Genomic DNA, 16,474 nt, shown 5'->3' on the forward strand with positions numbered 1-16,474 from the left:
AGGAAGCCCAAGGCATTTAAAAGGAGACCATCTTCTTTCTGAAAGTAAAAATGATATTGTGCTGATAGCAAACTTTAGGCCTTATTCTGGAGCTGTTACTGAGGCAAAAGTCTTGTTGGTTTAAATGGGCGTATAGTTAGAGGAAGGATTGTGGGATGGGTTCTTAAACTGTAATGTCTGATTTTTAATCATAATCCTTAAACAGCGGATTCTAGAAAGATAAGATTCTAACTTGCTAATTGGATACAGATTTTTTTGTTTTAAAGTCCATCAAGTTGATTGTAAAATGTTTAGCCAATCCCAGAATACTTTTCTTGGGTAGTTTCTGATTTTGAATGCCCATTTCTAGTCTTATCTCCCCCATGGCATTTTACTGACTATTTATGTCCAAGTGGCATGCAATGCAGGCGCATGCTACTGAGGCAGGCATGCTACTACAACATTAACAGGCTTGGAAAAAGAAAAGAAAAAAAGCTTTAGCCTAGTTTTACAAAGATATTATGCAAAAATCCATTGAGCAGTACTAACTCACAGACAGATTACAAACTAAATTGTGCTATATATTAGTATAAAAACATATGTTAGTAAGAATGGCACTGGTTCAAAAGGAATAAGGATTTCCATCTTGGTTCCTTTCGGTCCACAGTGAAAGCGATGAGATACAGCCCTGCCCTGTTGACTGACCAATTTGTGACAATGGTTTGTTATTGGTCCCAACCCACACAATTTCTTCCCTTTATATCCTCTGATGCTGGTACATTCTGAGAGGAATTTGAAAGCCAGTTGCATTGTGGCAGGGCAGCCTGGGTCAGGTCTAGTTATCTATCTTAACGTGGCACCGGAAAAGTTCTTTCTTATCCTCTGATATAGGTCATAAATTGAAACTTCCCTCTTCTAATCTTCCGTCTAAGCTGGTCAGTTTTAAGAATCTTCTTCTCCTGTAGATACCATCAGACGCATAGCAACTGGCAGGTGGTCTGTCAAACCTGCTAACTGTGTAATGAAGTTGAACTCTTCCACTTCCTGCAAAGGAGCGAAAGGGGAGAGCAAAAATCAATCAGGTGTATTTGAAATGCAGCAGACTCAGATTTTCTACATCTTCTCCCAGTTTACTTTCTTAAGCCGCATAACCAGTCTCCGCTTCCATAGGTGCAGAGAGCCCAAAAGACAAAAGCTCCACGGTGTGGGGTACTGTGCTGCCACAGAAAGCTCTAAGGGAGAGTGTAATCAATGCTCGGAGGCAGCAGGGGGCTCCGTCTGCTGAAGTGCACAGGTTACACCTGCACTACATACACATATACTGGATAAGGCAGGTATCCTGCCTGGAGGGGACTAGCACATGATCATATAATTAAAGACTGTCCTAATGCATATGCACGAGGAAGCTGAATTTCAGGCTTTAGAGACAATTAATTTTGGTATTCCTAACTCTTAAGTGCTCAGCAACCTCAATGTCCTTCAATGTAATTACATGTCTCCTTAAAAAAAAAAAAAAGCATATTGGAGAAAAACTAATTCCATCACATGGAACCACCCTGATACCAGCAGGGTTAGAACTGCTAATCTATGGGTACATCTCCACTACAGGGAAGACTGACCCTGCTGTGGTTGATCTTCTGGAGTTCGATTTAGTGCGCCTAGTAGGGATGCGCTAAATTGACCTTACAGGGTGCCGGCATCAGCACCGGTACTCCCGCCCCTGTTAGGAGTGCGGGAAGTTGATGGGAGTGCACGCTCCTATCAACCTCCCTTGGCGGAGATGGTGTGGAAGCCCAAATTAAGGTATGTCGGCTCTAGCTATGTAATTAACGCCCTAGAGGGAGATACGCAACATATTTCGCCAACAGTTATCAAAGCTATTTGCTGGTGGAGGAGAAATACCAAGACAGGAATTCTGTTTGCAGTTCTAGGTTTGGAGGGGAGTACACTCCTGTTTATTACACAGCCCTCTGTCCAGGGGCTTTTTTCTGGTAGAATGTGTCAGAAGAGAGTTCTGGCACCGTTTTTCCATTAGAACCCCAGAAAAATTTCCACCACTGGTCCTGCAGCAGTGCAGGAACTGGGGGCATTAAAATGGAACACCCTAGCCCCTATGAGAAATCATCAGAGTTGAGTTCCTGCACCATTTTTTCTAGGAAAAAAGCACTGTGTCTGCCACTTGGCCTCCAATCTGTCCTTGTCCCAGTCCTCATCTCAGGCTCTCCCTCCCATTCTCTCCATCTCCTGACCCCTCTGAATTCAAGTCAAGCAGATTCCCCCTCCTCTTTCATGCTGTCTGGGCCTCAGTAGCAGGAGTAAGGAGTTATTCTATGCATAGGAGATACTGTCTCACAGTTCTGGACCTGTGTCACAATGGTTCCCAGCAACCAGGAAGAACAACAGTAAGGAAAGTCCTGCTCAGGTCTCATAGCCCTTGTGTGGTGCATGCCCAGCGCAGACAGAAACCCTTCAGACATTTTAGCTGGGATGTTTAGGGGCTCATAATTTGGGGATGGCAAAAAGTTCACCACTGACCCTAGGAAAACACTTCTCCTCCCCTCCCTTTTGCTTCAAAGCATGGACGAGCTGGCACTCTTCAACAAAACACTTACGCAAATCTTTAAACCTGGACAAAACAAAGTACTTTAACTGAACTTCAATCTCAGAAAGAGAAGAACCAGTTTTTTCCACCAAAAATTCAATCAGGCTCACATCTAGCACAGAAAATTTCAGCCCAAATTAACAGAAGTTTGGCAAAGTTCTAAGGAACTGAATGACTTTCAATTGATTAATCGGGGCCTTCCATTCGAGCAACGTTAACTGTTGATATCTCCAGGGATGCCCCACTATTTTTTTCCAGGCTATGCTCCATCTATCCCCATGGAGCCAGCTCCAATGCAGCTGCTGATTCCAGTACTTCGTCCGCCCCTGCATGCCACACTCAGCCCCTACCTTGAAGGCCGGCCTGCTTAAATGCAATGTCACTTCCCATCTCTGAGGAGGGACATGGGCTTCTGGAAAAAGGAGGAGGCTCGGCAGGCTCCAGGTGTGGCAGGGAGAGGCGTGAGAAGCATTAGTGCTGTGTAAAATACTGGAATCGAACCCACTTGAACTGAGAGCATTTTTGAGGTCTGGGAGCTTCTGGATGTTTGGAAAACATTCTCTTTGGTTGTTTAAACAAATGAGTAGCTGGCAAACCTCCTCCCTCCACCCCCAGGCCACCTTTCCTCATTGCCACCTGAGCACTTTTCATGCTGAGTTACAGTTCACCCGAACTCACCACTTTCCATTCTAGGTAAATACCCTCTTCTGTGTAGAGCATGTAGTCAATCCTCCTCCCATTGCCTTTTAGCGACGCCTTTCTCCCCTTTTGACTTGAAGAATGGTTCTTGCTGGTGGGGTAAACCAGATATCCTTTCCTCCCTTCTTCATTTTCCAGCACCCTGGTTAACAAACAACACAAGCCAGTTAAATAGCTACCAGCTCTATCCCTACGGATGGAGTAAGTGATCACCAGTTTTTTATTGCAGCAGGACAGGTGCTCTACTAGTACCTACAGACTGTCCTTGTGCAGAGGAGTCTACACCTTAACCAGGAGAGCATTAAATGCATTGTTTTGGGCATGCATTTTACAACATAAGGTTATATTAATCTGCAGCTGGCTAAGGTGACGGTTCCACTTGGAGGTTCTCACAATGGTTCTCAAAATTGGTGTGTGTGTGGGCAGTGGGGGTGGTGGGGGGCAGGGGTGTGTGGCGCTGATGTCAGTAGAGATTTTGCCTTTGGAAGGAAAGAAGAATATTGCCATAAAGATCAACCCTGTGGGTCGGAGTTGTGGATATGGGTCCTGACTTTGTAGTACGTTGGGACTTCCCCTTTTATGATCTCCCCTTTTATTTTCAGAGCTTGTATGCTTGTCAGTGGAGAAAACTAACAGCCTTGTGGGTCACTCTCAAACAGACCTCTGCATTTTGATCACAATGGAAAAATTCATCCCAATGCAGCAACTCTGAGGTCAGGTAAGTTACACCAGGTATGAGTTTGGATTAGAAGTTTTTTCAAGGAAACAGTCTGTGTCTGTGAGGGATGTAAATCATGTTCAGTTAGTTAAGTGGTAAAATGCTCATTTTAATCATTCAGCCAGTTGGGGGTGCAGCTGGGGAGGCCCCTGCACAGACGGGCTGCTCCAGCATGGCTGCAGCCCCCCGTCCATAGTACTGCTACAGGTTGGGGGGAGGCAGTCCAGTGTGGCCAAAGCACTGGTCCTGGTGTGCTGTGACAGGGGGGCTCTGGGCCCCTTTGACATGCCATGGAGCGCCGTGCCACAGCACCACACATGGTGGAGTGGGGCCCAGGGCTGACTGCTGTAGGCCCTACCCCCTTCCACTCCTTGCTGGGACAGGAAGCTAGCCCCCACTTTCCACCTTGCCCCCAGGCCTGTGGTGGCTCTTGGCACCGCTGCCCACCTTTACAGTATAATAATAATTCACCATAACATAGTATGATGGGCTATTAACTATAGGGAAAATAAATTGACTGCATTTGTTTACTTCCCCTAATTAATTTAAACATAAAAATTCTGATAGCTATCTAAGATAGACATTTTTAATAGCCAGAACATACAGGGAGACTTTCTTTAATACATGTAATTAACTGTGCTAAATTAGCTTATTAGAACATTCTGGTCCTTTAACATGGAGAGTCAGACTGTTCACCCTACAGCTTTTTTTCTGACAACTGTGCTCTTTGTGGAAGTCTCATTTAGCTTCAAAAAAAGTGATGTGGCTATAATCAAGCTGACCTCTGATGAAAACCAGCCACCCATGCAGACTTTGTAAGTGCAAATTAAATAACAAAGTTGAGCAAAAGCTGTGCAGAGCTGGACCAATACTGCCCCTCACCCCCATCCCAATTTTCCGCTGTGCAGTCACTTGATTTAAACGATGATTTGATTTACTTGTGCTGCATTGATTACTTGATTCACTTGTGCTGCATTGCACTCCTTTTATATTCACTTCCTGTGACCATTTCAGAGATTGATTCATCTACACAAAAGCTTATGGAAAAGGAATTTTCATCTCAGATATTCTAGGATAATTAACTTTACATTTGCATGCACCTGTATTCTAAATAAAATTCATATCACTTATACCTGAGGGGATGATGTTTGACACAGAAGGTGCAGAAGGATCCTCAATATATGTCACAGCACTGAAGCAGCACATAAAAGACAGTTACTTATCTTCATAACTGGTGTTCTTCAAGATGTATTCTTCATGTTCATTACAACGTAGGTGTGTGCATGCATGCCCAATTGCCAGAAAATATTTCCCCCACCTGGTAGCTGTTGGGTCAGTGCCGCACCCCCTGGAGTGGTGCCAATATAGCATCCAAAACTGGCACTGCCCGCTCCGCCCTCCATTCAGTTCCTTCTCGCTGGCTACTCTGACAGCGGGGAAGGGCAGGATGGTTTTGAAATGGGCATGAACACCACATCTCAAAGAACACCAGTTACAGAGGTAAGTAACCGTCTTTTCTTCAAGTGATTGCTTATGTTAGGAGGTGGGGGTCAGCGCCCCAGAAACACTATAGGTCAGCCCTGCCCACTGCAGAGTCCTCCCCAGCGTGCTGCATGATAGTATAATGGCATAAAAAAGTGTGAATGGAAGGCCAAGTGACTGACCTACAGATTTCGTAAATATGGAGATAAGCTAGGAATGCTATGGAAGAGGCCTGAGCCCTTGTAGAGCGAGCCCTGAGGTGAGGAGGGGAAACCCTACAAGTTTATAGCATTCTTTAATACAAGCCACTAGTCAGAAGGAAATCCCCTGGGACAAAACTGGGAGGCCCTTCATCCTGTTTGCTACAGCCACGAAGAGCCACTGTGAGTTTCTGAACAGGTTGATCCTGTCTATGTAAAAGGCCAAGGCTCTATGGACATCTAGGGTATGTAAACTCTACTCCCTTGGATAAGATTTGGCGGAAAACACGGGTAGTGAAATGTCCTGGTTAACATGGAAAGAGGAGACCACTTTTTGCAGGAAAGCCAGATGTGGTCTCATTCTAACCCAGTCCTGTGGAAAACTGTTAAGGGTGGGTCCATCGTAAGAGCCCGCAACTCAGACTCCCTTCTGGCTGACGTGAATGCCACCAAAAAGGCTGTTTTGTAACTTAGAAGCAGCAGGGAGCAGGAAGCAAAGGGTTCAAAAGGGGTCCCCATGAGCTTGGCCAAAACCAAACTGTGGTCCTAGGAGGGTAAAGTGGTCTAACACTCTCCAAGTCCTCCATGAACCTTTTGACCACAGGATCCAAGAACACTGAGGAAAGGCTTGGACCAAGATGGAAGGCAGAAATAGCTAACAGGAAGACAGCCCCAACTGGCTTTGGTGCCACAGATAATCCAGAATTAAGGGGACTGTGACCTACAAGTGGTTAACCCGTTCTGGGATGCCCAAGTCACAAACCTTTTCCACTTTGCCAAGTTCATGGCCCTCGTGGAACATTTTCTATTATTTAAGATCACCTTCCTCCCAGGGTCTGAGAAGGAAAGTTCCATGGCACTCATCCATGAAGCTTCCATGCTGTGATGTGTAGGGACAGGAGGCTGAGGTGATGAAGCCACCCCTTCCCCTGCATCAACAGGTCCGGGCATAACAGGAGCGTTATCGGATTGCACACCATCAGGTACAACAGAACCAAGTACCAGGCCTGTCTGGCCATCCTGGGGCCACCAAGATTACTGAGGAGAACAAATTTTGAGGAGAACTGTGTGGACAAGGGGTATTGGAGGGAATGCATACAGCAGAGGGGCTGTCCAGGACACGTTGAATACATCTGCCCAGGACTCTGGACTCCGGTTCCAGTAAGAACAAAATGTTTGGCATTTCACATTGCAGCGTGTGGCAAACAGATACCCCTGGGGATAGCCCCAAATGTTGTTTATGATGCTGGCCATAGCCTGAAACCTGCTCTCTGTGAGGGAGGCCCTCGTGAGCACCGAGTCCAGGAGAGCTCCCATGATCTCTACTGCTTAAGTTGGGATAAGTGTCAACTTCGCCTCTGTTACAAGGTGGGGGAGACTGTCAAAGGTTTGGCAAATGAACCTTGTGTTTTGATGAACCTGGCCCTGTGAGCTCCCTTTGACTATCCAATTGTCTAGGTCCAGGAACAACTGAACAGTGAGCCTGCAGAGGAAGACCTCCACCACCACCATGCACAGGAGCTGTTGACAGGCCAAACAGAAGAAAAGTGAACTGATAGTGTCCTCTGTTTACCACAAACCTGAGGTACCTTCTGTGGGGAGGACAGACTGCAATTGGAAAATAGGCGTTCTGGAAGTCAATAGTGGTAAACCAGCCCCCCCAGTCCAGAAACAGGATAATGAGTCCCACAGAGACCATGTGAAACCTGATCCCTTTTACAAACCCTTTCAGGCCTTGCAAGTCCGTGATGGGCTTCATTCCCCCTTTCAATTTTGGGATTAGAAAGTAATGGAAGTAAAACCTCTGGCCCCTGAATTGCAGGAGAACCTCCTCTCTAGTGCCCCAGTTGAGGAGTGACTGAATCTCCTGCCTCAGCAGACTCTTGTGAGAAGGATCCCTGGAGAGGGACAGGGAAGGGGAGTAGAAAGTGGGGTACAAACTGGACTGGATAACATATCTCCTTTCTATCATGCAAAGGACCCACCGGTCTGATGTTATACAGCAACAGGCAGAGCAGAACGGGGATAGGAGGAAGGAAAACATACAGCGTGCTGGATCCATAACGGGGAATAGTGTGGTGCTCCCAACCACACCTTCAAAAATTGGACTTAGCCTCAGTGGGGGCTTCTGTTGCACTTGGCTTTGGCCAGGCTGATGGAAGCGCCTTCTGCTGCTCTGACCTCTATGCCTCTTTTGATCCCTAGGCTGCTGAGGGAACTGCCTAGTGGGAGGGCGGGCTTTAAAATGCCTGCACTGTGTCGCAGGAGTATGGAGACCCAGCTACCTCAGGTTGGCTCTTGAGTCTTTAAAACTGTGCAGCTTCTTATCAGTATATTCTGAAAATAGACTCTGCCCCTCAAAAGGGCAAGTCCTGAATAGTCTGTTGCACTTCGTAGGGGAGACCAGTGGCCTGGAGCCATGAACTCCTTCTCATGGCCACCCACAGTGTCAGGACCCTAGTTGCCACACTGGCAGCATCCAGGTTGGCCTGCAAAGCCACTTGTGAGATCAGCTTGTTCTTCTCCAATACAACTGTAGAGTCAGGTTTGGCATCTGAGGGAATCAGCTCTGTGAATCTGGAGATGGAGGAAGCTGTGTTGTTGAGTTCCTATTCATGAGGGCTTGTTGATTAGCTGTGCACAGCTCTAGCCCTCAAGTCAAACAAGCTTTTTTACCATACAAGTCTCTGTTCTTGGGCAAGGGCTCCTGAAATGCTCGTCTCTCCCTGTGGTTGGCTGCAGCCATGACTAGGGTGTTAGGTGGGGAGGTGGGTGAAGCGGTGCTCATGCCCCATAGTGGGGACAAAGTACCTTCTTTAATTGTTTCTCACTGTGGTCTGGACCAATGCCAGAGTCTGCCACAGGGACTTGGCCATCTGGGTAGTGGTCTCAATGAGAGGCAAGCCATTCTAGTGGGATCCAATGAGGACAAAATATCCATCATCAGGTCGGCCTCATCCTTGACCTCCTCCGCCAGCACCCTCAAGCTCTGGGCCACCCAGTGAAGCAGCTGCTGGAGTACCCTCTAAGACTGGGGAGGCAGAAGAACCATGACCACTTTGTCCGGAGAAGAGGATGAGGAGGCACCCAACTGCAACAGGCAGCCAACGTCCCTGGCTCCCAACGTGTCTAGTGTACCCACCCTCTGACGTGAGGGGAACAGGTCCAATGACTGTCTATTTGATGCTGAACCCACAGAGGGCTCTGCACTGTAAGGAAGTGGAGGAGGAAGAGGAGATATCAATGCTTACATCACCTGGAACCCTCCAGGTCCACAGGTGCCGGCATGGTTGATGCCATGGTAGATGGCACCAATGGGAAAGGCATTGAAACCACTGGAGCCGACAGTGGTAACGGTGCTGAGTGGGTCAGTGCCGAGGAAACTGATGGTGTTGACAAGGGCTGTTCTGTGAGTGGCAGCTGTTCTGGTGAACCATGCCACAGAGGGGCTCCCAGTGAGGCCAATGGTGCTGAATGCAGCACCAGGGACCTCCCGATGCTGACGCCCAGGACAGCAGGCAGATGAACTGCCCCTGGCTCTCATAGAATGCCCACAGGATCCAAAATGGCTATTGTGATGTCAGCTGCCAGTTCAGCAGCCACTGCCCCAGGGCAGAACATCAACTCCAGAGGAAGTCTGAGCACTCCCACATGAAAAAGGAGGAGTCAGACGCTGACTCATATGCCTCTGAAGCCAAAGACCAAGGAGGAGCTGGTCCAAGCAGTGCCTGCATCAGCACTGGTTGGGAGGGTGCCGGCACTGGTGCTGTTGTTGCCACACCATCATGGTGGGCTTGCCCCAGCATAGAGGATGACTTGACACCTGCTTTGGGGGTGTGGTTTTCCTCAGCAGGAAGAAGGGCACCGATATTTGTAGCAGGCGCCGCGCCAACCTGAATGTCCTTGGCATCAATGGTAGCTCCAGGGAGTGGGGACTGGACCTCTGGGCTGGCGTCAACACTCGAGCCTCCGAGTTATGCCCGTGGAACGTCTTCCTGATGCCCAGTGGGAGCTCTCACTGTGTTTCAACACCGTCAGAGAACAGTGCCTGTCATGGCTTTTCTTTTTGTGAGGCTCCAGGGACTGAGATTTATGTCTCCTGGGAGGCTGAGGTGCCAGCCCTTCACCACGGTGCCAGGCTTCCTTCTCCTTTGTTGACGCCATGGCCAAGCTTGTGGCTGGAGCGACTGAGGCTGGAGATGCAGTGCTAAGTGTGCCAGGAGCCGTGGGAGATGGAAGGAGCCAGGTCAGCATGCAGCTCCTCTCCCAGTAGGGACGAATGGGGCAAGAGGTGGGAAGAAAAATGAAGGGCAGAGGACAGGAGAGAAGGCTGGGAAGGTCAGTGCATCATCATATAGTACAACCATTCGGATTTAACGGATTTCAGCATTAATGGACACCCCTCCCCCATTAAAGCAAGGGTTTACTGTATAACTATAAACATTTAAAACTATTTAGACTGTTAACACCGAATTAGAAACTATTTACAGATAAGATCTAAGTGCTACCAGCTAACAGAAGATTGCTTGCATGAGTGAAGGGGAGTCCCAGCAACTGACACCGCGGCAAGAAGGAACTGAGTGCGGGGGCGGATCGGGTGTTGCCTATATTGGGCGCTGTATCAGTGCCACTTCAGGGGGTGCTGCACTGACCCAACGGCTACCAGCAAGAGGAAAAATTTTCCGGCAACTGGGCATGGAGGCTCTCACACCTACATGGAATGCACATGATCATTCAAAGAAGAACTGCTCTATGTGTATATAATAAATTCTTCTTCGAGTGTCCCCGTGGGTGCTCCACAATAGGTGTCGGGCTTGCCCGGCGCCGCAGATCGGATCTTCCAAGCAGTTTCTGCCGGACTGCGCATGCGCCGGCGCACGCCGCTCCCTTGCGCGCTCCTGGCCATGTGCGCGATCCGGTCCCCGCCAGTTCCTCTTAACCGCCGTCGGCTGCAGACGGAATCCGACTAGGCTAAGGCCAAGTAGCGTATTCAATGACTTTAACTGTTTTTCTCTTAAGTTCTTCAAGTACTTAGGCGACTGCAAGTTAGCCGGTTGTTATTTTTAAAAAAAAACAAAAACAAAAACAAAAAAAAAACAAACAAACAAAACTACAAGCGGGACAGCTTCAATCCAGTCCCAGTAACAAGCGCCGGAGGCCAGGAGCATACGGCCATCAGCCCTCCTGCTGAGGCAGGCCATCGGATGGGGAAAACAGCACAGAGAAGGTGCTAAGTACCCGCTTAACAATTGAAAGACTCACCAACAATGTCCTCTTCAGGATTTAAAAAATGTGAGTCCTGCCGAGAGGCGATGCCAGCGTCCGATGGGCACAGTCTATGCATAAGGTGCCTGGGGGAGTCCCATGTGGCACAGAAATGCTCCTTCTGTGCTAAATTAACAACCAGAGCACGGAGAGACAGGGAGATGCGGCTTAAAATGCTGCTTTTTGATAAGGCCCTCCAGCCAGACGTGCCGGAGCAGCCGCAGCAGGAGGGACCCTCCGGGGCCCATAAAAGGAAAGCTGCCTCCCTCACCCCATCAGCGCAAAAACGGAGGAAAGTCTCTCCAGCCCGATCCCTGCCGGCAGCAACAGCGAGCGGGACGGGAGGAGCGAGCAGCCCCCAGCCGCAGCAACAGCTGATCGGCGGCGGCACGGAGAGCCACGTGGAAGCGGCTCAGCCTCCGATAATCAGCCAGCCGCCCCGCACCGCAGGCAGGGCGGCGGCTAAACAAGCGCCGGTACCGGCGGCACCGCAGGCAGCGGCACCGACCCCCGGGGAACCGGCGGTGCAGAGCGTGCAGGCACGTAGCCTGCAGGCGCAGAAGGACACCGCACGTGCGGCACCGCCTTCGAGCGTGCCTAGCATGGTGCCGACGGGGCCGGGATCCCCTGCGCGTCAGGGGGCGGAGTTACCTCCTCCAGGGAGGGGGAAGGCTGCACACAAGAGGAGGCATTGCAGCCCCTCTCCGGACAGGGCTGCGGAGCTGCTTTCTCACAGCCCTCCGCTCATGTTGCAGACTCCAACCAGAAGGCAGGGGTCCCCCCTAGCCTACCCGGAGCCCCCTTCTCCATTTTTACAACCAGCCTCACCCTGGATGGCACCACCTTCACCCTTCCTGGGGTTTGAACCGCTGGACTATTATGCAAAATCGCTCTCTCCAGTGTCTCGACGATCTCCCTCCCCCAGACGCAGAGGGTACGCACCAAGGGAGTGGTCTAGGTCACCTTCCCAAGAACAGTGCCTATGCTGCCATGGTCGCCCCTACCACGCGGGGCATAGACACCATCGGCAATCTACTAGGGAAAGATCCCCGCAGACTATCTCGTACCCCCGAGGGCAATTGCGACCGGGGACAGAGGCTCAAGCATCTCAGGGGGGACTGGTCATGGAACCCTGAGATTTTCCCTCGCAAACCTCTAGTGAGAGGGTGTACCATCACCAGCAGGAACCGGAAGGGTCCAGAGAGACGTACCCCAGCGGTTCCTCGCTCTCCTCCCTGGACGAGGCTACGGCCCCGGGGGACGTCCATCCTACGGACGATCTCAAACAGTTTCAGGAACTGTTTAAGAGGGTGGCCTTCACGCAAGGCATCCAGACAGCAGAGGTGCAAGAGAAACACCATAAGCTCCTCAAAAATTTGAGACCTCCGGCCTCCTCCACAGTAGCAATACCGCTTGATGAAGCAATCTTGGAGTCCGCCACTACGATATGGCAGACCCCTGCAACTATTCCGCCCGTCCAAAAGAGAGCGGATAAGAAATACGTCGTGCCGGCGAAGGGCATGGAGTTCCTGTTTAGCCACCCACAGCCAAATTCCTTGGTGGTGGAGTCCTCGCAACAAAGATCAAAGACATCTCAATTCAAGACAGGGGGAACAGACAAAGATGCCAAGAAGCTAGAGCTGTTCGGCAGAAAGGTCTACTCCTCCTCCACTTTAACGTTGCGAATGGCAAATTACGCAGCGCACTTAGCGAACCATAATTTTGACAACTATTCCAGGTTAACCTCCCTCATGGACTCGCTTCCAGAGGACAAAAAGCCGGTGCTCAAGGCCATAGTGCAAGAAGGCTACGCGGCCGGGAGTTCAGATTGCTCTGGACGTTGCGGACACAGCAGCACGTTCCACAGCAACGGCAGTGGTGATGCGAAGGGAGTCCTGGCTCCAGACTTCGGGTATACCGAGGGATCTGCAGGCGAAGATAGTTGACCTTCCCTTCGACTCGCAGAAGCTGTTTGCTGAATCAACTGACTCGGTCCTTCATTCCAGTAAAGATTCAAGAGCCACACTCAGGACCCTGGGGATTTACACCCCTCCATACACAAAGAAAAGGTACTACCCTCAACAAAGGCGGTACCAGTACCAGCAACAGCGTCCCCAATATCACAGGGGTTACGAGCAAGGGCGACATCAACAGCACCAGCAGTACAGAACTCCCAGGCGACACTCACAACAGAGCCGTGCGTCCTCGGGGCGGGGCCAAAGGCCACAAGTTTGACATACAGATCCAGGGCTGCGCCATCACTACCATCGCACAAGGTCATCCGAAGCGGCTATTCCACCATCGCCTCCGACCATTCTACGACCAGTGGCAAAGGATCACCACAGACAAAAGGGTGTTGGAGATCATACCACGGGGTACGCCATCCCCTTCCAGTCGCTCCCACCGTCGCGACCTCCACCCAAGCCCCACCTCCAGGAGCCCTCCCATGTAGCGAGGCTCAGGCAGGAGGTGGCCCATCTCATGCTCATAGGGGCAGTGGAAAGGGTGCCGGAGCAACTGCAAGGGAAAGGGTTCTACTCCCAGTACTTCCTCACGGAGAAAAAGACAGGAGGCTGGAGGCCCATCTTAGACCTTCGCGGCCCCAACAGGTACCTGCGCAAGCAACGTTTTCGGATGACCACAATCGCCTCCATCCTTACAGCACTGGACGATGGAGACTGGTTCGCAGCCCTCGATTTACAAGACGCGTACTTCCACATAACTATCCATCCGGCTCACCGGCGATTCCTCCGGTTCATGGTAGGCAACGAACACTTCCAATACAAGGTCCTACCGTTTGGCCTCTCCTCGGCCCCCAGAGTCTTCACCAAGACCTTGGCAGTGGTGTCAGCCTACCTGCACAGACGGGGTATTTTTTTCCCGTATCTGGACGACTGCCTGCTTAAAGGGGCCTCGAGAGGGAAGGTTCTGCGCATGATACGCGTCACAGCAAACACGTTCTCTTCACTCGGCCTGGTTATCAATCTGGCAAAATCAAAAATAGACCCCACGCAGGACATAGAGTTCATAGGGGCTCGCATAAACTCAGTTACAGCAAAAGTATATCTACCAGAGGCTCGCTTTCGGGCCATCGGTTCCCTCGTGCAAGTCATCACCTTCAGCCCTACGGTGCCGGTCTTGACGTGCTTGCAGCTGCTGGGCCACATGGCAGCGGCGACGTTCGTAGTACAGAACGCCAGGTTACACATGCGCAGCATGCAGCACTGGCTGGCGAGTGTATACAAACCAGCAGTACACACCGTTCACAGGGTGGTGTCGCCCACAGCCGGGGTGCGCAAATCCCTACAATGGTGGGTAAACCCCAGGAACTTGCTAACAGGGGTACCCTTCCACCAGCCGCAAATATCGGTTTTTCTCACTACAGATGCCTCCCTCATAGGGTGGGGAGCGCACATGGGCAAAAAGGTGACTCAAGGACTGTGGTCACCCACGGAACAGTCACTACACATCAATGTACTGGAGCTCAGAGCAGTGTTCAACGCCTGCAGACACTTTCGAGACCACATACAAGGCAAAGTAGTCGGGATCAGTACAGACAATACCTCCACCATGTTTTATATAAACAGGCAAGGAGGAGCTCGATCCCGTGCCCTATGCGCGGAAGCAATCCGCTTATGGAACTGGTGCATCGCCAACAATATAATCTTGAAAGCCTCATACTTGCCGGGTGCGCACAACGTGAAGGCAGACCAGCTGAGCAGGCGTTTTGCACTCACGCACGAGTGGCAGATCTGTCCCGATCTGCTACGGCTGATTTTCCACGCATGGGGTTTTCCCCAGATAGATCTGTTTGCCACTCAGCACAACAAGAAGTGCCCATGGTTCTGCTCCAGGGCAGGACTGGGATGGGGGTCCCTGGGGGACGCGTTCGCGATCCCGTGGAGGGGCCCCCTGCTTTATGCGTTTCCTCCCACAGTGCTGATCCACAAAGTTTTGCAAAAAGCCAGGAGGGAAAGGGCCCGGATGATCCTGATAGTCCCAACGTGGGATCGACAACAATGGTTCCCCCTACTCCTGCGCATGTCAGACCGTCCACCGATTCCCCTTCCGGTGGCGCCGGATCTGCTCATGCAAGCCCAGGGGTCCATAGTGCATTCGCACCCCCAAAGCCTGCGACTGCAAGCGTGGTTAATCCATGGCTCAGCTCCATAGAGAGCACATGCACAGTGGAAGTACAGCAAGTCCTAGAAAGTAGCAGGAGGACTTCCACCAGGAAGACCTACAAACAAAAGTGGACTCGCTTCACAGCTTGGTGTTCTACCAAACAGCTGGCCCCCCTTTTGGTGCCTATACCTACAATACTAGAGTATTTACTGGACCTCAGGAGAGGAGGACTCTCGCTATCCTCGTTAAAGGTCCACCTTACCGCTATCTCGGCGTTCAGACATGAGGAGGACGGGCACACGGTGTTCGCCCACCCTATGGTTACCAGGTTCCTCAAAGGGTTGGTAAACCTATACCCCCCTCGGAAACCGATTCCACCTTTGTGGAACTTGGACCTGGTGCTTACCACACTAATGGGACCACCGTTCGAGCCCTTGGCCACGGTTCCCCTCCGCCTCCTTACAATAAAGACGACCTTTCTTCTTGCAATTACGTCAGCTCGTAGGGTGAGCGAGCTCGCGGCAGTCATGGCAACGCCACCCTGCACTGTTTTTTCCAAGGAGGCGGTAACCATACGGCTGCATCCAGCCTTTGTTCCCAAAGTTTCTTCCGAGTTTCACATCAATGAACCTATTGTTCTACCCTCGTTTTATCCAAAGCCTCATAATTCCAACGAAGAGGCGCGCCTACACCTCCTGGACGTGAGGAGGGCGCTAGCCTTCTACGTAGACAGGACCAAGTCCTTCCGGAAAACGGATAGACTCCTAGTCTCCCTCGCTCCCAAATCGAAAGGAGAGGGTCTCTCCTCGCAGAGAATCTCAAAGCACATTGTATCCTGCATAAAAATGTGCTACGAGCTCAAAAAGACTCCTTTATCGGCCACTCCCAGGGCTCATTCCACCAGGGCGGTGGCGACATCAACAGCCTTTTTCAAGGGCGTTGCGTTAAAAGACATTTGCAGAGCGGCAACCTGGTCATCCTACGACACCTTCGCCAAACATTACGCCCTTCACAGGGTATTCCAAGAGGATACCTGTCTCTCTGCAGCGGTCCTCTCGGGGACAAGCTGCACATAATCTGATTACCCACCTCCTATCTTGGGTTACTGCTGGGTAGTCACCTATTGTGGAGCACCCACGGGGACACTCAAAGAAGAAAGAGAAGTTACTCACCGTAGTAACAGTGGTTCTTCGAGATGTGTCCCCGTGGGTGCTCCACTACCCGCCCGTCCTCCCCGCTTCGGATCTCTGTTAGTGTTTTACAGGGGCACCCGAGGCGGTTGGTTGAGGAACTGGCGGGGACCGGATCGCGCACATGGCCAGGAGCGCGCAAGGGAGCGGCGCGTGCCAGCGCATGCGTGGTCCGGCAGAAACTGCTTGGAAGATCCGATCTGCGGCGCCGGGC

General features: G+C 51.0%; 1 protein-coding gene across 1 annotated transcript in view; it reads right to left on the bottom strand.

Annotated features, from left to right (window-relative positions):
- Positions 1-705: 705 nt before the first annotated feature.
- Positions 706-16,474, bottom strand: part of SMPD3 (sphingomyelin phosphodiesterase 3) — an 88,281-nt gene continuing 72,512 nt past the window's right edge. The window contains exons 6-7 of the mRNA XM_075008829.1: positions 3,260-3,422; positions 706-1,023 (exon numbers count right to left, since the gene is read on the bottom strand). Coding sequence (XP_074864930.1) covers positions 922-1,023; positions 3,260-3,422 — 265 coding nt within the window. The 3' untranslated portion in view covers positions 706-921. The remainder of the gene's footprint in view (positions 1,024-3,259; positions 3,423-16,474) is intronic.

This window comes from Carettochelys insculpta, chromosome 14 (genome assembly GCF_033958435.1).
Source record: "Carettochelys insculpta isolate YL-2023 chromosome 14, ASM3395843v1, whole genome shotgun sequence".
Taxonomy (NCBI): Eukaryota; Metazoa; Chordata; order Testudines; family Carettochelyidae; genus Carettochelys; species Carettochelys insculpta.